This window comes from Doryrhamphus excisus, linkage group LG19 (genome assembly GCF_037039965.1).
Source record: "Doryrhamphus excisus strain RoL-2023G ecotype Guam linkage group LG19, RoL_Dexc_Guam_v1.1, whole genome shotgun sequence".
NCBI classification, from domain to species: domain Eukaryota; kingdom Metazoa; phylum Chordata; class Actinopteri; order Syngnathiformes; family Syngnathidae; genus Doryrhamphus; species Doryrhamphus excisus.
The window spans coordinates 13,952,139-13,973,627 of NC_136375.1; the positions used below are offsets into that span (position 1 = coordinate 13,952,139).

Here is a 21,489-nt window from a genome sequence, read left to right on the forward strand (position 1 = left end):
CCACCCTCTTGAGGATAAGCGGCATAGAAATAAATGGCAAAAGATATAGAAATAAGAAAGGAAGTATCTACAAGGGTGACAAAGAGCTTGTTCCTGTGTTGATGAAATAGATTAGAAAAAAGCCAAGATAATGAAAGGTAATGTTAAGCAGACTTGAACACGTGTCAGCATACAAACAAGCGCCCCATCTCTCGCCCTTTAATCCAATCCAGTGAATTAATGAGGCACAAACGCCAGCGCTGATGTAATCACCGAGGCCGCTCCACTTGGAAGCAAAGAGCAGCAGGAGGTGGAGGAGGAGGCCGCGGACAAGGAGCCCGATGTGAGGCGACAGGCGGGCCTTGACAAGCCAGCCTCACAAGCAGCGCTAAACCCACTCAGGAGATTAGCGTCCACATGTCCCGCCGTCAGCGGGAACACTGTCCCACTTTGTCTCGCAGGGAGGGAGCCACCGGAGCCGCTGCCAGTTTTGCTCCGCTCGGTCGGGAGGAATTCTCAAATCGTCTCCAGAGTCGCTTTTTTGATTTGACAGGCATCCTCCACCATGCCTGTCGATGGATTTACCTTCAAGAGTCGCATTAGGAACCTGCTGAGGTCTCCTTCAGCCAGGAAGACCAAGAGAGACAACATCAACAACAAGGTTTCTCATTCCATTGCTACCATTTACTGTTACCATTTTCCCTGTCCTATCATTGCAACCTGATCATTTTAATCACAAGTAATTGGAGGATGCCGGATGGGGTGCATTGTGGTGGTCTCCAACCTAGATCTGCATCATCATAGGAGCTCAATAGATTTTTCTAAGCATCAAGGGTCAGTTGTGCAGAGAGCAAAATACATAGAACACGAATGAATGAATAACAGTAGGATTGTGGTAAAAACGGGCTCTACTCTGCTTTAATTTACCTCTGCTATTTGTGTACTTTGTTGATTTATTTCTAATGGTTGCCACACGTGAGACTCTTGTGTGACGTTCAGGTCCTTCCAATAAATCAATGCCTGCTAACGGATGTTTTATAGATTAAGACTTGACGGGCCTTCTGTTGTTTTCATGGCGCCATTAACACAGAATGTTTGACTGTGTTTTCTTCCCGACGTAAAAACCATTAGGACGTTTTATTATATGTGATGAAATAATCTAAACATTATTGAGCTTTACAATCATCCTGTTTACCATGAATAAAACCCCATCTTGCTTATTTCCTCTCACAGGTAACGTTGGAGAAGGTTTTGGGTATCACCACTTTGGGCAACAGTGGTCTGGCCTGCGACCCCAAAACTGGACTAGTGGCTTATACTGCAGGGTGAGAGGTCATTTCCCTTTTAAAATAAAGAAATTGAAATATAAATAACATATTTTTACAATTAGAATTTATAGTATTATAATTTTAAATAATATATATATAATTATAATATATATTATATATAGTTATAATTTATATATAAATATAAAAATATATGATTTTATAATAATATATACAAGTTAATAATTATGTAAATATAAATAAACATAAATATAAAAGTTATTTTGATTAAGTATGCTGTATCCGATTGCAATGGTTACAATGAAGCAGATGCAGTTGCCACTCCAGGCCATAGGGGGCGCCACGTTACATAACGCTGGTTTGTCCACCTCTACTGTAGAAGAAAGGGCTCCCTAGGAATCACATAAGATAATGACCATTTACTAGCCTAATATTATAATCTGGAACGAGTTAATTCATTAATCTTTTTTTTTTTAACAAAAATAAACTTTTTACTAACCCCATTTTGTTCTCTTCAGGGATTGCTAGCTAGCTTGCTAACGTCAATTACAGTTAGTCTGCTACAGGAACACTTTTTACCTCCATGAACTCTTTAGTTCTCATCTTTTGGCGATAGTTTTAGCCAAGTTAAACATTCAAACGACTATATGACAGTTCTGAGAATAAATTTGTGCATGGCCATGAAGGTATGTAAAGTATTTCGTGTTTAATGTGACTTTTTACTTGACCCCATTTTTTGTTCTCTTCAGGGATTGCTAGCTAGCTTGCTAACGTCAATTACAGTTAGTCTGCTACAGGAACACTTTTTACCTCCATGAACTCTTTAGTTCTCGTCTTTTGGCAATAGTTTTAGCCAAGTTAAACATTCAAACGACTATATGACTGTTCTGAGAATAAATTTGTGCATGGCCGTGAAGGTATGTAAAGCATTTCGTGTTTAATGTGAAGTATTGAGCAAAATAGTTTCGCACAATAGTCCTGTATGTTAACTTGTAATCCTTCCTGCAGTGTTATTCAACAGTACACGGAGCACAGAACAAAGCTAATAGTAGATTAGCTGAGATTACTCACATGAATGTCATTAAAAAAAGATCAAGTGTGTGTACGTTTGTGTGTTTTGCATTGATGAAGCTCTAAGACGAACTGTTTTCCCATTGCAGGTGTGTGCTTGTTTTGCTGAACCCCAGAAAGAACAGGCAGCATCACATTATCAACACGTCAGGGTGAGCTTGTTTGCCTTGCCAAAGACGCATCATACCTTTGTTGCTTCAGTCGTTTCATTTCACCTCAAACGCTGCTGTCTCGTCGCAAAGGGAACCGTGTGGGAATTGTGGATCAAGTTTGTATTAAGATAATACTTCTTAATAACCGATAACTTATTTTAATGGAGTGCAGCATGACTGGAAGGACAGGAGTTCCCGTCAAGTCACCGCAACACATAACAACAACACTTCCGGCCTTCAAAATAACAGCGCAATTTATCTGGGACAAAAAGTAGCTTCCTCCTTCCACAAAATGAAACGTGCTTGTTTATTTAGTGTTATATACCTCCTTATTGTTATATACATCAGTAATACAAAATAAAATATAGTACAAATAACAACAACAATGTACCAAAATTGCACCAAAATCCCGTTTGCTGTCAATGACTAGGACAGAAAAAAAATAGTAATACACTGTCACAAAGTTCACAATTAAGCAATTAGCAAAAGAGTGCAATAACTTACTTGGCCATCTCTGTGTGGAGTTTGCATGTTCACCCCGTGTGTGCATGGCTTTCCTCCCCCATTCCAAAAACATGTTAGCTTCATTAGCCACTCCAAATTGTCCATAGATATGAATGTGGGTGGGAATGGTTGTTTGTTTATATGTGCCCTGTGATTGGCTGGCCACCAGTCCAGGGTGTCCAGACAGCTGGGATAGGCTCCAGCATACCCCCACCCTAGTGAGGATAAGCGACATAGAAAATGGATGGATGGATGGATAGATAGATGGATGGAGGTGAATTTGTGCAAAGTGTTGGTTTGCAGATAGCAGCTTAAATTTTACTTGATCAAATTAGAAACAAGGTCAGTGGTATTGCGCATCACTACCATTAAAGTGTGCCAACATCCTCCTTTTCCTCTTCACAGAAAGACCATCACAGCTCTGTCCTTCTCCCCGGATGGCAAACACCTGGTCACAGGAGAGGTGAGTCTCCTATCATCTCATTTCCACATCAATGCAACATGCCGCTGCCTTCTTTGTCTTTGCAGCCCTTTCTTGTTAGCTTGATACAACAGTAATATCAAGGGCAGTGATATGCATGCAGGCGCATGCCAGGTGCATGCAAGTGCTATGCTTCATGGAGAAAGAGTCTGCAGGATTAGACCCCGCATGTACCAGACCATGTACCTCACAGCTAGTTTCCTGTCAGTCCCTATTGTTGGAGCTTCCTCCGGCCTCCAAACAACGTGCCGCTCGGTCGTAATCCTTCCCCCCACCCCGGCCAATCAAAGCTGATTAAAGACTTCCCTGTGTTGAGTGGATAAGTGGTTGCCATGACAGCAGAGAGCAAAGTTCAGAAACAGTTGAGGCCCTCCATGTGTGGGAAGGAATGATTTCATCATGGTTTTGTTGGAGTGTGATGTCCAGTAAATGGATATACGTATATTTCAACCATTACAGATAATCTGTTCCAGGGTGAAGCATTATAAAAATGATATGACATATTACATAGACAGTTACAGTATATAACATATAACTGTGCCGTACATGTGATGGTTGAAGCCATGCAATCACAAAAAGAAGTTAACCACTGTTGGATAGAAGATACAGAGAAGAAAAACACTGGACGACGAATGTGTCACATCTTCTGTTTCTTACATTCTCATATTTGGTACAAGCGTAATAAGAAGCTAACCACTGTTCGTATTCACACCTAAAAACCCAACCTGAATGCTGTTCTTCTTCCTGTCATAAAAGTGTAAAAATAAGTCCAAATGTGTCAGGTATGTCATATTGGCACATAAGAACAATGACAAAGACACTCATAATTGAACTTGATTGACAAAACTGTGATGAATCTCATTTATTTGACAATCTTAGCTGTCATATGCCTGGAAAAATAAGCTAACCACAGTTAATTGTAACATGTAAACATGAAACCTCAATTCTTACGAGCTAATGCACTCATGATCTGCATTGCACATGCAGCCTTTTTTCACGTAAAAATAAATGATAAAACTAAAAACCATAAAAACACTCCAATCTTAACTTGTATCACACAGATATATGAAAATATGCATCTGATTATTTCCTTTAAATATCCACACAAGTGTAAAAAGAAGCCACCGACTTCATCAGCATCTGTATGCGAGTGAAGTCGCGTCCTCCAGGCCGCAAGCGTCCTTCTCTCCCAACCTATTAGCTCCGACCTTGACTTCGCCGTTTTCAAGGAAGAGGCTGCACAAATAGCCTCGTGATCCCTTGGAGGAGATGTTAGCGGTTCAAAGGTCACGTAGCGCTGCACCGTGAGCGGAGGTGGAAGAGGATAATCACCTTCAAACGAGTACATGTTCAGAATAGAAGAAGCGTGGAACACGTTTGGTTACGCCTTGGTGTCTCCTCCCCCCAGAGCGGCCACCTTCCCGCCGTCAGAGTTTGGGATGTGGCGGAGCGACAGCAGGTGGCGGAGCTCCAGAAGCACAAATATGGCGTCTCTTGCGTGGCTTTCTCCCCTGACTGCAAGTACGTCGTCAGCGTGGGCAACCAGCACGACATGATGGTCAACGTGTGGGCCTGGAAAGTAAGCGACCCCCCCCTGGGAACAAGAATATAAGTGAACAAAAAAACTAATACCAACACAATGGAAACATTTGAGAATCAAATTTGGGAATATGTCGGAGATGTGTCAGCGTTGTTGTTTGCGTTGCAGAAGGATGTGGTGGTCGCAGCCAACATGGTGTCCAGCAAGGTGACTGGGGTGTCTTTCTCCGAGGACAGCTCCTACTTTGTCACCGTGGGCAACCGGCACGTCAAGTTCTGGTATCTGGACCACTGCAAGGCCACCCAGGTAGTCTGTTGATGATGATGTTGGTTGCTGTTGTCTGGTTTGAATGATATATATAAAACGTGCCGTGGGCCAATAATGTATATTTACAACCTGTTACTAGGCAGACTTCATCTGCCCAATACAGTCCTCTCGCTTTGCTGTTGCCTTGGCGGTTTGGGGTAGAGGGACACACAAAGTAGAGAATGGACAAAGAAGGTCGGCACTTTTGAAATAATAATAAAAAAAAGGTTTTGGTGTTCCTGAAGAGAAATGTTTGTCTCCTACTGCTAGCTACTGTTGGATGTCAAATATAAATGACAGCGCCCTCTGCTGGCTCCAATGATGAACGCTCACCTCTGCTGTGTTTCAGGCCAGCACCCCCGTCCCCCTGTTGGGCCGCTCTGGGCTGCTGGGCCAGCTGAGGAATAACAACTTCTGCCACGTGGTGTGTGGGCGGGGCCAGAAACGGGACGCCACCTTCTGCATCACGTCCTCCGGCTTGCTGTGCGAGTTCAACGGCAGGAGGATGCTGGACAAGTGGGTGGACCTGCGGGTATGCTTTTGTATGCTCTTACAATGCTCCTTTACTGCTATAATATTAGTCTCATAACATTGCATGTGTTTTTCTCATTAGAATACCACTTTTTTCTCCAAATATTTGGACTTTATTCTCTTCAAATTGTTCTTAAAAATATTATTTTCATTCTAATTATTATTCATTCATTCTTTTTATACCGCTTTTCCTCATGAGGGTCGCGGGGGGTGCTGGAGCCACAGGGCACATATAGACAAACAACCATTCCCACTCACATTCATACCTATGGACAATTTGGAGTCGCCAATTAACCTAGCATGTTTTTGGAATGTGGGAGGAAACCGGAGTACCCGGAGAAAACTCTCGCATGCACGGGGAGAACATGCAAACTTCACACAGAGATGGCCGAGGGTGGAATTGAACCCTGGTTTCCTAGCTGTGATGTCTGCGCGCTAACCACTAGATCACCATGCCGCCCTATAATTATTATAATGTATAATATTTTGACTTTACTGTCATAACGTAACATTTTTTTCCAAGCTAACATTTTTTGTTTGTTTGACACAAAAACATATTGTAATATTTCATATGTCATAGTTAAAAAAAATCAGGATCATTTGGTAAAAACAAGTGAACAGACTTACAAACTTCCTGACTTGGCGTTGCCAGAGTTGCATACTTTATTTTAGGATGTGTAGTGAAGCCTGCGGAAAGATGTTTTTGAACTTAGTAGTTTCTCTTGTGTTTCAGACAAGCATGGCCCATTCGCTGTCTTTGTCCGAGGACAGGATCTTTTGCGCCTGTGCCGATGGAACAATTCGAGCCTTCAGTCCGTTTGACCTGCGCTTTGTCTGCACGCTGCCCCGGCCACACCCTCTTGGTGTGGACATGGCGTCCATCACCAAGGCTAGGTGAGGATTGGCAGTCGTCCATTGGTGGATGAAATGCTTGTCAAAGGCTGGCCCCTCCTTTGGTGTCGTGTCATCTCACTGAGCTAACACGTCTCCCTTTCGCCAGTCACTTACTTTGCACCAAGACGGACGCACGCTACCCGGACGCTGTCGCGGTCACCTACGACCCCGTCAACCTCTGGCTGACCTGCATGTACGATGACCATAGCTTGTACGTCTGGGATGTGAGAGACTTGAACAGCGTAGGGAAGGTCCACTCCGCCCTCTTCCATGCTGCGTGCGTCTGGGACCTGGAGGTGAACAAAACATAAAACATACATACATCCAGCAGCACCGTCATACCAATACGGCTTTTTAGGGCCACTTTCTCAATGTAGATGGAAGTGTAGTGTGTTCACACCTGGAGGTAGGAAGGACAGGAAGAAATGTGATGAGTCCTAATGAAACATCATGACATGACTAGTACCAGGAGAACCAGAGTATAGAGGGGTAGGAGTCACCTGCTTTGGCCCAGCAAGGTGCACTGTATTCGGGCACACGCACGGCCGAGCAGCCGCTGTGACTCCACGGAGGCCAGGTGGCTGTTTCAGGTTTTTTGTGTCCTCCATTACCCCCCCCCCCCACACACACTTGTTTACAAGTGAACCCAGGGGAAGTTATGACAGGTCGTTAACATCACAGGCAGGAGAAAAAAGGAGCGCTTGATGTGCTTACCTGCACAGTTTGGGTGGAGGCGGGGTTGCTAGCATACACACACTGTGCACAAGAGTGTAAGATAGAAGAAATGAAATGAGTAGATTGCAATATATATATATCGTATATTTTTTATATTTTTACTGTAGCCAATAAATGATGTATATCATCTTTGGTAGATGTTCCCAGATGTTCCTGGAGAAACGGCAGCCGGACTGTCTCCTGCTGCGTTCCTCAGCTGTTCGTCAGATAACACCATCAGACTTTGGCACGTAGAAGACCGCACACACGGTCATCCTCGCAACATCCTGAGCAAGGTGAGACACCCCCCACCTCCCACCTCCCTACGGGAAGTGCTGACTTTGCTTTTATGCAGGATCTCCTGAAGATCATCTACACCGGCGCCACCACCAGCGCCTTACGGGACCCTGAAAGTACGACCAACGTGAGTCCGGATAAAGCGCTGGAAAGCCGGACAGGCATCAGGACCATCTGTGTCAGCCCCGACGGCAAACACCTGGCGTCTGGAGACAGAAACGGAATGCTGAGGTGGAGCACAGGAACCGGAAATGTCCATTCATACACGCTGGACACAACAATAGGCACACCTGACCCACGTCTCGTCCCTGTTGTTCAGAGTTCACAACCTCGGCAGCATGGAGGAGATTCTTCAAGTCCAAGCCCATGATGCTGAAATCCTTTGCCTGGAGTACAGCAAACCAGAAAGCGGTCAGTGTGTCTTAATGTGAAGATGTCCACCTCCCGGTTACCACAAGCACTGTGACTGATGGAGTCGTCATCTAGCTCTGCATGCGCTTTAAAATGTTGCTGCTCAGTAATGCCGATCCTTACTGCTGTTACAACAGTGGTTCTGGTGCATTAAAGTATAACTAATATCCATGTTAGTGAATGACCATTACTTTTCCTTTACACTTTCTCATGCACTACGAATCATCATTGCAGTTCCAAAAAAAGATATGAGTTTAGGGAACCTGCTTTAGCGCTTTAGCTAAATCACATTCAGTCACAGTGTTTGCATGATGTCGTTTTTTTCCTCAGTTTATGTTTGCCTCTTTTTTTATTGAGGGTGACTGCAACATGGGCTGCATGGCGGTCTAGTGGTTAGCGCGCAGACCTCACATCTAGGAGACCAGGGTTAAATTCCACCCTCGGTCATCTCTGTGTGGCGTTTGCATGTTCTCCCCGTGCATCCGTGGGTTTCCTCCCACATTCCAAAAACATGCTAGGTTAATTGGCCACTCCAAATTGTCCATAGGTATGAATGTGAGTGTGAATGGTTGTTTGTCTATATGTGCCCTGTGATTGGCTGGCCACCAGTCCAGGGTGTACCCCGCCTCTCGCCCAAAGACTGCTGGGATAGGCTCCAGCACTCTCGCGACCGTCGTGAGGAAAAAGCGGTAGAAAATGAATGAATGAATGACTGCAACATCACCCACCATGGGGCCAACTGTGATCATTCTGGGTATACGGATATATGGATTTACATATTTCCCACAAGGAAAACTGCCTTTCAGTTTTGGGACCTTTTGGTCTTTCCATATTTTATCATTGGAGCAGTAATGGATGTTTTTATTGTGCCTTCTTTTTGTTAAACTACTTTTTCACGGCACAGGTCTGCAACTGCTGGCCACGGCGAGCAGGGACCGCCTGATCCACGTCCTGGATGCCGCCGCCGACTACAGTCTGGTTCAAACGCTGGATGAGCACTCCTCGTCCATAACCGCCGTTCGCTTTGCCGGTGAGCCGCTTGAGAGCCTGTCGTCACCGCTCAAGCTAATCTCTCCCCCATCCTTGTTGGGGGTTCGTTTCCTGCCAGTGAGCAACGTCTGATTGCACAAGTATTGGGACACATGGCCATTTCCCACTGTGCAACGCTGTCCCAATACTTTGATTTTGGATCATTTTCTCTGCATAATGTGTGTTTTCCTGTTGTCCTTCAGCCAATGACGGCAAGGTGAGGTTGATCAGCTGCGGGGCGGATAAAAGCATCTATTTTCGCACTGCCCATATGGTAAGCTTGCACCTTTTTCCCACACACGCAACACCTAGTGGGGGAGGACGGGGTCCTAAATCTGTAGCTATACTAAGTAGCTTAGGAACTAGTAGTAAAGGACCAGCGAGGATAAAACTACATCTTGCTACATCATGTAACGTAATGGGAGTCGCAGGGTACATAACTTAACGTGCTGGTTGTGAATCGCTCCTGGTTTACTGGGCCAACATAAGACGACACCTCATTCCTCCTCCTTCCAAAGGCAGACTCCCCAACATGAACTTTTATGGAGCACAATAAACAAAAGGCTTGTTAGACTCGGGCAAGATTTATGGAGCCCTCCCGGCCTGCCTGTGGAAATCCTAAACGAGCATCCTCGTAATCACACACTGGCAGGGCGCTCAGCAGCGGCTAATGAGCTGGGAGGTGTTTTTAGCATTTCTTTGATTGCATGTGGAGGACAAACAGGCATATGATGTAAGCACGTGGGCACAGGCCATTTTTTTTTACATCACATCCAGTTCAAAAATACTATATATAAAAGTCCAATTTCTGGCTATCTTAGCCACAAATTGAACAAAAGAGAGCTTTGTTGCAGAGCAACAGAGGAGCAGAGTTCCGGCGTTCCCACCACACGGTGAGGAAAAGCACGCTGTACGACATGGGCGTCCACCCCACCTGCAAGTACGCTGCTGTCGGCTGCCAGGACCGCTGCATCAGGTGCGTGTCCTCCGAGGCCGTGTCCTGAAATGCTGAGTTCACACGCTGATGTTGTCATCTGTAATTTATCACCAGGATTTTCAACATCAGTAGCGGCAAGCAGAGGAAGCTTTATAAAGGATCTCTCCGTGAGGACGGCAGCCTGCTCAGGGTAACACCTCTTTGGATCTGGATCTGGAACTTTGCCTAAGTGTCGTATGTCTTGCAGATTCAGATCGATCCATCGGGCCAGTATGTGGCCGCCAGCTGCTCCAATAAGAACATCAGCATCTTTGACTTCTACAGTGGCGAGTGCGTGGCTACCATGATTGGACATTCCGGTAAGACGCCATCAGGGGCGACAGGAAATACAAGACATGAATACAAGATATCTTTTTTTTTTTTTTTTTAAACCCGTTAATCGGGTCGTGTGTGACCTGGAGGTAAGAAGGACTGGAAGAAATGTGAATGAGTCCTAATGAAACCTCAGGACACGACTACTGTGGGCCTGGGTCGGGTGGTGGTTGGCAGCCCACCCTCGGCCATCTCTGTGTGGAGTTTGCATGTTCTCCCCGTGCATGCGTGGGTTTTCTCCGGGTACTCAGGCTTCCTCCCACATTCCAAAAACATGCTAGGTTAATTGGAGACTCCAAATTGTCCATAGGTATGAATGTGAGTGTGAATGGTTGTTTGTCTATATGTGCCCTGTGATTGGCTGGCCACCAGTCCAGGGTGTACTCTTTGTCTGAAGACAGCTGGGATAGGCTCCAGCACCCTTGTGACCCTCGTGAGGATAAGCGGTAGAAAATGAATGAATGGTTATATTGGCTATTTTTAAAGGATTTCTCAGTATGACATCATAATTGGCTCTATTATCATCGGGTGCCCCTAATATAAACAATTACAAATATTCACAAATCTATTAGCTATTATAAGCAAATTTGCATGTGAATTATCAGCATGATAATTATGTGTCTGCTAATTATTGTGCAGCACTCTGAAATATGCAGGCTAACAAAGTTCCCTTGTTGGGCTTTCAGAGATCGTCACCGGAATGAGGTTCACCAACGACTGCAAGCATTTGATCAGCGTGTCGGGGGACAGGTGAGGCCATCGCACATGTTGTACATTCACCCTGGAATTGCACCCGAAAGCTAAAGAGTGAGTCACGTATTGTTAAAAACGGCCCTCAAACCCCCAAAGGCACCATTTTTCAGTCTCATTCCAAGCATGGCCATAAGATGAGCACACGCTCCATGAGAAATAGTCATGTTGGTCCCGTGTGGCCGCTATGTGATGCTTTCATCCTCTAGCTGCATCCTAGTGTGGCGTCTGGCCTCAGAGATGACCATCAGCATGAGACAGAGGCTCTGTCAGCTCAGGCAGGACGCAAACACTCACAGGAGCGCCCCCCTCAGGTGAAGCACATGCACTCACCGTACATACCGTGTTTGTAACGCCGCCATCTTTTGTTCAACACTGATTTCTTTTGCCCGGCAGGCGAGAGGCCTACAGCGCTCCCGCTCTGGTCAGCCTCTCCTCAGACGGTCCTTGCGGTCACAACCACAAGTCCAACCGCCAGGAAGAGAACTCGACCATGAACATGAACATGTCCTCCGACAGCAGCCATGGCGAAGAAGACTCAGGTTAAAGCTGAGCACGGACCTTCAGCATCCATGCCTCTCAATGAAACCTCCTCTGATTGTCTTCTAACCAACAGGCGGCTCTGATGCAGGACCTGACTGGGAAGCGACCAAAGTAACTTTATTTTCATTGATGACAGTTATTGTTATTATTCCGACAGTGTACACTGTGTACTACTGTGTACTCTGTACTGCATAGCCAGTACAGTACTACAACTGTCATATTTTACGTTTGTGATTCCAGCCGGCGGTGGTGAGCACACCCAGCAGCAGTCGTCGTCCTCGCAGGCGCTGGTCCCGCCGCATGGGCTCCCTGGAGTTGATGGTGAAGTCCATGCTGGACCTGAGGCAGCTGGAGACCTTTGCCCCCAGCAAACACGCCGACCCCCACGCTGGCGGCGCAGACCGACACAGCACATCCTGCCTCCAGGAACCCACGGTGAACCTGAAGCTCCAAGAATGTCCAGCACCCGAGTTCTCTTCTCCAGTGGCTCACTGGCTGTCCTCCCACAGCAGCACCTCGAGGAGCGGGCCAAGCATCGCCACAGGCAATGTCGTGATTGGACCAAAATGGACGGCACAGATGACAACGAGGGGGAGACGGATCTACGAGACATGTAGGCCTCATGGATTGAGAACATCGGTACTCATGCATGATCTGCCTCTCATTATTTTCTTGTGTACAGCATGGTGAGGGATCCACCCTGCGAGAAGGTCTTCGGCAAGAGCCAGGACAGCTACAGCCCAGACAGCGCCTGCTCGCTGGGCTACGAGAGCAGAGGGTCCAGTCCTGACGGAGCCCTTGATGGTTAGCTTTCAAGCAGACCTCTGCTGGACACCGCTTCATCTCATCAAGTTTTGGCAACTTGAAGTTTCTGGAGAAGATTTTGCACCTCACTTGTGCTTCTTTCTGTTGTCAGACTCTGCTGACGCAGCGTCACTCAGCCTGGACAGCTCGGATGACGATGAGGAGATGGAGGATGGCGGCGTTGAAGACCTGGAGGCAGAGAAGGCCGAGACCACCAGCGTGGATGAAGCTCTTAAAGCGGTGACCTCCCAGCACCACAGCCGAGAAGACTTCCTCAAGCAGAACTTTGAGACGCTGGAAGATGGCTGCAGAGCAGGTGGGAGAACCTTGAAGGAACATTTGGACTCCAAGAGCTAAAACTAGTTAACCGAGCTACTTTTTGTTTGTGTGCTGCAGCTGAGACCAGCAGAGTCCCGAGACTCAGCATGTCCTCACGCTTCCTGGCCAGAGGTCCCCAGAACAGGTCTTCATCTCATCTCTACTTCTAGTATTTCATTAAAACTACCAATAAAAATACTCAATAAAAATGTCCACGTTATTTTGTCATTTTACAGTGGAGGTACCCCGTTTGCTAAAGTGCAAAAGACCCCCGGCAGCCCCTCTTCCAAGCCCCCTGTGTCGAAAGTAAGACCCTTGATGGAAGAAGTTGTGAGCAGAAACCCGGAGGACGAGACCCCCGCACCCCCCAGCACCAGCCATGGTCCAAAGTAAGAAGAAAAAGACATTGATGTTGATGTTCTTGGATAAAAATGTTCGTCCCAGCAGGGGGGCCACCGCCGTCTCTGCTCCCGTCCCGAGACTGCAGAAGAAGACAACATCTGCGTCCCACCTTTGGAGGCTCTCCACACCGCCGTCCAAACCCGTGCCGCTGCCGGACGGAACCACGAGTCTGCAGAAGTCTCAGTCCGTCCAGAACCTGACCTTAGCCTGTACGTGACATCACAGCACACCATAGCAGTCCCCACACAGCACATGAATGTCCTCCCTTTCTTCTTCAATTCTGCAGCTCCACGCTCTCCACTGCCCTCTAGCGACCGGCTGGAGACGTGCAGGAGACCCCAGCATCTTTTTCTGGACCGTGACGCTCCCAAGCCCTCCTACTTGTCCTCGCCTTCCCCGGGGTCGCCGCAGTCCCCCCGCTCCCCGCACTCCTACATGAACCCCACGGCCAGCTCCTTGGCCAAGAGCAGCCGCTCCTCCTCGCTGGGTGAAGGCCTCCACGCCGCCCCCCTCGGCGTCTCCTCCTTTCCCTCCAGGACCAGGAGGTCATTGTCGGGGCATCCTGAGGCGGAGTCGCCTGCGCCGGCCTGCCTTCAGCCCACCGCCACCGTTCTGCCAACTCGTGTCCCTCTCAGCCCGCGACGCAGCCTCTGCACAAGGACTTCCTGTCCATGTGATGTCACTTCCTCTCCAGGATGCACGCAAGGTTAGACAACATCGCTGACTCGACTTTGTTCAAGTTGAAAAAAAAGCTTTCTTTAATCTGTCCTCTCATTCAGAAGCTGATGAGAAGAGCCTGTCTGTGGCGGGGAGGTGCGTTCACTGTCTCATGTCATTTACATTTATGAACATATTTTACCATTTAGTTCTGGAAATAGTATTAAATATAGATGATAAAAATCATCTAATGTAACAACTTCTATTTTCATGATTGTTTTTCTTTTTTACAAATGACTAATATGATGGTGCTAATAAAAAAATAATATAATAATAATAATAATAATAAAAGAGCAAAGACATGTGAAAGGGAAAAGGAAATAGGAATATTTTCCCCATCTGTGCCTTTAGTACCCAGGATGCGGCCCTTGGACATGAAGAGCGCCCTTTGGCGGTAGAACATCTCGGTGCACCTCTCTCTGACGGCCATCCAGGTGTCCCGTTTGTTCCTACGCTGTCGCTCGCTAGCCCTCCTCTTTTTCTTCGCCGTCATTCTCTCGCTCCACGCCGACCGCCGCTGGCCGCCCGGCCCGTGTGTCAGTCTGTGTGTGTGGCGCCCGTGTCTCCTCCGTGTGTGGCGCCGCCCTCCTGCTGGCAGTGCCACGGCGGTGAGCAGTAGCGACTCTTTTAGACGTCTTCTGCTTTTACTAACATCATTTTTTTTCTATTATCCTCAACTTCTCCCATCCGTGCGTGTTCACACTTGGCTCCATAACGCTTACGTTTCTGTGCGTGTGTCAGGTGAGTCCATCACCTTGGAAACGTGCAGGCAAGCTATTGATGACCTTCACAGCAGTTTGAGGAGAACCGTCACGCTCTACACGGCGGTCAGTGTGCATTCCGTCCCATACCTTCCACCGCTAGAACGTATTCTCAAAGCTTTGTGGTCCTATCCTGACAATCAGGTGCTCCAGCGCCATCCACGGGTCGCAGGTGAAGGTCGCCAGGAGATGGAGAAGATCTTATCCGAAGCGCTGGTGTCCGTCAAAACCGAGCTGGACCCGCTGCCTCGTTCCACGGCGGGGTCAGAGGTGAAAGGAGAAGCCCTGGCCCTACTGGAGCAGTACGCCGAGCTGCTGCTTCAGTCGGTGGAGAGGAAGCTGGATGGCAAGGTGTGACCGAGTCAGAGGAGGATGCTGGCGCAGAGGTGGGAACCCACTTTGGTTCTTCCAGCCCTGAAAGACTTTAGTCTACCTTATTATTACTTATTCTGCTCACATGATGAGAAGAAGAACTCGCCTTAGCTCACGTTCATGTTTGCACAATTTCCCATCTTAAGTCAACACCACAAAAAACCATTTCCATCAAAGGCACCCTCAGGTCAAGAAGAAGTGATCTTCTCCTTTGTGAGACAGTCATGCAATATTTCATCCTGTACTGTAGAATACAGCAGGTACTGTAGAAGTACGGTAAATATTGTAGGTACTGTATGTACCCTAAGTACAGCAGGTACTGTAAGTACGGTAAATATTGTTGGTACTGCAGGTACCCTAAGTATAGCAGGTACTGTAAGTACGGTAAATATTGTTGGTACTGCAGGTACCCTAAATACAGCAGGTACTGTAAGTACAGTAAATATTGTAGGTACTGCAGGTACCCTAAATACAGCAGGTACTGTAAGTACAGTAAATATTGTAGGTACTGTAGATACAACATGTACTGCAGGTACTGTAAGTACGGTAAATATTGTTGGTACTGCAGGTACCCTAAGTACAGGAGGTACTGTAGATACAACATGTACTGCAGGTACCCTAAGTACAGGAGGTACTGTAGATACAACATGTACTGTAGGTACCGTAAGTACTGCAGGTACTGTAAGTACGGTAAATATTGCAGGTACTGTGAGTACGGTAAATATTAAGTACTGTAAGTACTGCAGGTACTGTAAGTACAGTAAATATTGTAGGTACTGTAAGTACTGCAGGTACTGTAAGTACTGCAGGTACTGTAAGTACTGTAAATATTGTAGGTACTACAGGTACTGTGAGTATGGTAAATATTGTAGGTACTGTATGTACCCAAAGTACAGCAGGTACTGTAAGTACGGTAAATATTGTAGGTACTGTAGGTACCCTAAGTACAACAGGTACTGTAAGTACAGTAAATATTGTAGGTACTGGTGATACAACATGTACTGTAGGTACCGTAAGTACTGCAGGTACTGTAAGTACGGTAAATATTATCTTTGTTATTAAATGTTATTTAAAAATCTGAATCTTTAAAGTTGTATTTAAAGAATGTATGAAATATATAGTTACTGTAAATGCTGGGATATTTACAGTGGTTTGGGATTTATTGGAATATTTTGGTCATCTTAAAAAAAAAATGTCAATTTTTTATATTTTCTAAATACCAAAAACATTTAGATTAGATTTTTTAAAATGGGTTTAGATTGTTTTATCTTTAGAAGAATCTGACATTTCTAAATAAAACTTGATTGCTGAGATTTCCCTTCCTATATTGTATGATGTATTATTTGATGTGTGTAGACGCTAATAATAATAATAATAATAATAATAATAATAATAATAATAATCCTGGATCAGTTAAAGAGGATCCAACATGTTTTTGGGGCAGTTTAATAGTAGAAGTAGAAAATATGCGAGACAATGGAGTCATTTGTGTTAGAAAGCAGACAGTGAAGAGAAAGCAGCGTTTATATTTAGGAATGCTCCGTGGTTATTAGCACTTTGTCTTAGTTATTATTATTATTAGGATAATTATCATTATTCAATCCCAGTAGCATGTACTTATATAGAATAGACTTTTCTATGTAATGCAGTGCGAGGTGTGTTTCATGACGATGATCACACTCTGCACGCGTGGAACGGTGAAGGTCACGCCTCTCCTATGGGAGCGTCTCCACGTGGACGAAGGTGAGGACGACGTCGTGCAGGATGTTGATGCGGTTGATCTGGTTGAGCTCTCTGACGCGGTGTCGGAACTCAAACAGCGGAATGTTGTTGACCGCCACGCGGAATGCCTCCTGCGTGCACAGGATCTTCATCTGCAACACACAAACACACATTGACAATTAATGTTGCACTGCAATGTCCCAGCACAGCCAGCAGGTGGTGCTGTGGTGAAAAAAAGCTGATGATAGGGTATCTCATCATACAACAAGCCACTCTGGAAGGACTTCTTGTCGTATCTGGAGGTACAGTATGTGTGTACATGGAGTATATGTGGTCACTAGGTGGCAGTACACCGATACCTCTACCTTTCCGATCCCATACTGAGTTGAAGTATCTATCTTGTACGATATTGTACTGTAAGTAATGTACTATGTAGTAGTGTATTTCATCTTCCAGCACAAAGAATAGCAGACCTTTCATTCATTGATCAACACAATGAGGGGTGGGGTTTGGGGGGGTACACTTGGAACACTGACTGCTCCAGAGCAACAACACCGGGCCGCGACTGACCTCCAGGAGTCTCCCTGCAGCACAGCGCTTCCCTGATCTAGGACCAGCTGTCCCAATCGTCTTCCCAACCCTTTCCAGCTTTTCAGCCAAACGTTAGCCTGACATTAAAACCGTGGAGTCAGTCAGTGGCGGCGCCACTCCCGGGTGGGGGGGGCGTGTTTTGTTTATTTCAAGGCTTCCTGTTTGGGCCCCGCCCCGCTCACCTCAAAGGGGCTCCCCAGGGCGAAAGGGAAGGGTCCCTTCAGGTCTCGCTCCTCAGCCCCCCAGCGCTCGCCCACTTTGTGGTTGCGCACCAGCACCTGTTTTCCGCCCTCGCTGAAGCGGGGGTTGATGTGGAAGGCGATGTCGTTTCCTCTCAGGAAGTTGACGGTGAACCTGCAAGAAGGAACGATCAACGTTCTCAGAGGGCGTCCAATCGAGAGCGAGCGGGCTTGCTTACATCCTAGCGTTGGGTTTGACGTGGCCCAGGATGGTCATCATCATCTTGTCGTACACGCCTCGGGACAGGTTCAGGTTGTACGGTACGCTCTGAAACATGGAGAAATATTCTCATGGGTACAAAGTCAGATCCCGGTTGGTGCTGTACTCACCAGCGGTCCAGATGTGGGCGGAAGCCAGTGTTGGGGCATCAGGGACGGGTTCTGTCCCGGCCATCCTGACTGTCCCGGGTTGTACGGCCAACCTGAGTAGGCGGGCCAGCCGGCCATGTTTGGATGGATATTGGGAACAGGAAGAGGAGCGGGGGCGGGAGCAACTGCAGGAACAGAAGCAGGGGCGGGTGCCGGTGGCACAGGGACAGGAGATACGGCCGGAACCTGGTAGGGTACCTGGGGTTGAACCGGGGCCGGTGGCTGAGCAGGCTGGTACTGGGTTCCCGGCCAACAAGGGTGGCAGTTCGGATTGGCAGCCGGAGCCGTGGTGGGAGCTGGAGCCGGGATCATGTTTGCAGTCGGGGCAGGGGCGGGTGCTACGGTCTGAGGCGGAACCGGAACAGGGGTGACCCCGGACACCGGCAGTGGTTGCGTTCCAAGCCAGCAGGGAGTGTTAGGCTGGCCGGTCCAGCACGGAGACGGCTGGGGAGGCGAGGCTGGGTGGGTTGGCTGGGCCGGTTGGGCGGCTTGTCCGGGCCAGGAGGGGAACGTGGCCCCAGACACCTGACCCGGCCAGACGGTGCTTGTCTGTGGGACAGAACCAGGCGGGCAGCTGCCACACAGAACGTCAGCATGCTGAAGAGGTGGCGATGATGGGGGGGACGGAGGGTCGGGGGCCAGGATGGAGATACGAGGGAGAGAGAGGGTTGAAAGGATGGAGGACACCAACTTCCGGGTTCAACATCCACACAAGCAAACATTTGAACGTTTAGACCAGGAAAAAAAGTTCTCACCTGAGCTGCCATCTGATATTGAGAGGGGCTACTTACGTCCATGATGCCTGCAACACAACACACGCCTACTCAATTCCCTGAATTGTCTCAAAAAACTTATGTTGGACTTATGACGTGGGGCAGATGTGCCTTTTTATGTGTTTGATTCCTGCTTGAGATATGGACTCTGGTAGCCTGGAGGACGTCGGACTATTGTTGTTGTTGTTGTTGGAGCACATCTTCATCATTCTCTCATGTCCGACCAAAGCACAGAAACATGACAATGTGTGAGATTTGTAACCTGGAGGAGTTTGCAGCATTTCCCAGCATGCTTTGCTGTAGTTACAATGACTTTTGGTGTAAATCTGCCTCCATTATGAAGAATGGTTCTGAATTATAATGGGAACATATTATTATTGGGCGGCATGGTGGTCAAGTGGTTAGCGCGCAGACCTCACAGCTAGGAGACCAGGGTTCAATTCCACGCTGTGTGGAGTTTGCATGTTCTCCCCCGTTCATGCGTGGGTTTTCTCCGGGTACTCTGGTTTCCTGGAGTGGCTAAGTTAATTAGCCACTCCAAATTGTCCATAGGTATGAATGTGAGTGTGAATGGTTGTTTGTCTATATGTGCCCTGTGATTGGCTGGCCACCAGTCTTGGGTGTACCCCGCCTCTCGCCCGAAGACAGCTGGGATAGGCTCCAGCATCCCTCACGACCCATGTGAGGATAAGCTTTAGAAAATGAATGAATGCTTAATCACGCCAATCGCTGTAAGCGTTGTTCATCGGGTCCTTTTGACCCTGACCAATCGCTGATGCTCGATGGATGGAGGACTCCCACGCCAACTGGGCTCGTATAAACGAGGCTGCTAATTGAATGATGAGGCAGGAATGGCGACATGAGTCATGCAGACAAACAGAGCGTGGCTGTGGGCTGCGGGGTGTGAGGATGTTGCTGACAAGGCTGCTGGAAGAAGAATGTGTGATGCGTTATGACCTCAGCGTGACCTCATGACTCACTGTTGTGAGCGCAGATTCAATTAGTTCTTAAAAATGCACAACCTCATGCAGCCACTCAGTTACACACGTTGGTGCTTTCCAGAATGCTCTCATCGTGTTTGTATTTTGTATTTTGGAGAGGTGTTTCTAATATTTGGAACTAAATAACAACATCTTTTTTTCCAACCGACAACTCTGCATCTCAAGACCAATATACTGATAGCTGCTAACTATTTTTATCTCCAGTAGTTTTGGTTTTGTGGGCACCTGGAGGTAGGAAGAACCGGAAGGAATGTGATGAGTCCTAATGAAACATCATGACATGACTACTACCAGAAGAACCAGAGTATAGAGGGGGAGGAGCCACTTGCTGTGGCCCAGCAAGGTGCACTGTATTCGGGCACATGCTCCCAGCAGCTGCTGTGACGCCATGGAGGTCTCTGGCAAAGCTTTGGCACTTTTCAAAGGTTTTCAGGTGGCTGATGAGGTTTTTTGTGCGCTGGATGGATATACGCCCCCCCACTCCCCTCTGTCACATGGGTTGGGAAGGTTATCAGAGCTGTTTTGAATGTTATTGATGTATCGTTATGATGTCATCAGCCTGATAGTTCTCCTGCACCGCAATAATAAGCAAGTGTGAGCTGTCAGAGTATCTGCACTTGTCTGCAAGCACAATAATAAACATAATGTTACATTTCCAAAGGCATAATTTAGCATTGGTTTTCCACAGGTTGTGAAGGTGTGCGCGTAATAAAATGGCCAGTAAGTCCTTTGGAGTCTACTGTACTATAGCGTAGCAGGTCCAAGCATACAATACAAAAAACATATTCAATACAAATAGCATGTGGTAAATAAAAGGAGTTACCTGTAGTGCCGGTGTTGCTTGCAGGCTGCAGTGTTGCTGTTTAGCAGAGGGAGTCGGCCTGCAAGCCAATCACATCAGCTTTTATAGGCCATAACCGCCTGACTGGTTGGCCACGCCTCTTTTCATCAGCATCACGCACACATCAACAATTCACATGATTTACCTTACTCACGGAAAGACCTGCAAGAGGTCTGCACTACTTTGGGTTTTTTACTTAAAAAAAAAAACTCCAATCATTTCTATTCATTACCATTTGTTTCTCTTTTATTTTTACATTCAATGTACTTTTTTTAGTATTTATGTTTAGTTCTTTATTGTTTTGTACTTGTGGGTTTATTTCTATTTCAAATATATATTTTATGTTTACTTGTTTTGGATTCAATTGCATTCATTTATTAATATATATATATATATACAACTTACACTCATAACAGATGTTTTACATGTCTTTTTATTTATTACTAATTATTCTTTGGAACTCACATTCAAGTAATCTTTGTCCACCCAGCCATCCATCCATTTTCCTCTGCTTATCTGGGTCGCGGGGGCAGAGTCTCAGTAGGGAAGCTCAGACTTCCCAGTCCCAGGTCCCCAGTCCCCGGTCCCCGGGCCCTCCCCCAGCTCCACCGGGAGGACCCCAAGACGTACCCAGGCCGGCTGAGACGTGAGGTGATTAATTGTTGTTTTTCTGTTAAACGCTATCAGAAATGGAATAAATAATGTTAATTAATTTTTATTAATATCTTTAAAAAAAAATATATATATATATAGAGAGAGATTTTACATACAGCTGATTTGTT

The 21,489-nt window shown here is 46.7% G+C and overlaps 2 protein-coding genes across 2 annotated transcripts; one reads left to right on the forward strand and one right to left on the reverse strand.

The window, feature by feature from the left end:
- The first annotated feature begins 250 nt into the window (after positions 1-250).
- Positions 251-15,724, forward strand: LOC131107186 (mitogen-activated protein kinase-binding protein 1-like). Its single transcript, XM_058056952.2, is given in 33 exon segments — positions 251-640; positions 1,213-1,304; positions 2,426-2,488; positions 3,398-3,455; positions 4,882-5,052; positions 5,182-5,319; positions 5,669-5,851; positions 6,584-6,744; positions 6,851-7,040; positions 7,617-7,803; positions 7,806-7,986; positions 8,075-8,166; positions 9,071-9,196; positions 9,399-9,469; positions 10,050-10,171; positions 10,247-10,322; positions 10,380-10,491; positions 11,191-11,254; positions 11,464-11,568; positions 11,651-11,796; positions 11,871-11,908; positions 12,038-12,232; positions 12,307-12,410; positions 12,480-12,601; positions 12,714-12,917; positions 12,998-13,064; positions 13,156-13,308; positions 13,364-13,530; positions 13,608-14,027; positions 14,101-14,134; positions 14,390-14,646; positions 14,780-14,865; positions 14,944-15,724. Coding segments are annotated over 33 exon segments (4,494 nt in total). The 5' UTR covers positions 251-544; the 3' UTR covers positions 15,157-15,724.
- An 889-nt stretch (positions 15,725-16,613) lies between these two features.
- Positions 16,614-20,901, reverse strand: LOC131107187 (uncharacterized). The gene is made up of 6 exons (XM_058056957.2): positions 20,690-20,901; positions 18,848-18,894; positions 18,054-18,689; positions 17,903-17,991; positions 17,667-17,838; positions 16,614-17,045 (listed from the first exon to the last, which is right to left on the reverse strand). Exons 2-6 carry the CDS (start codon positions 18,887-18,889, stop codon positions 16,887-16,889), a joined length of 1,098 nt encoding a protein of 365 aa, XP_057912940.2. The 5' UTR covers positions 18,890-18,894; positions 20,690-20,901; the 3' UTR covers positions 16,614-16,886.
- Between the last annotated feature and the right edge of the window lie 588 nt (positions 20,902-21,489).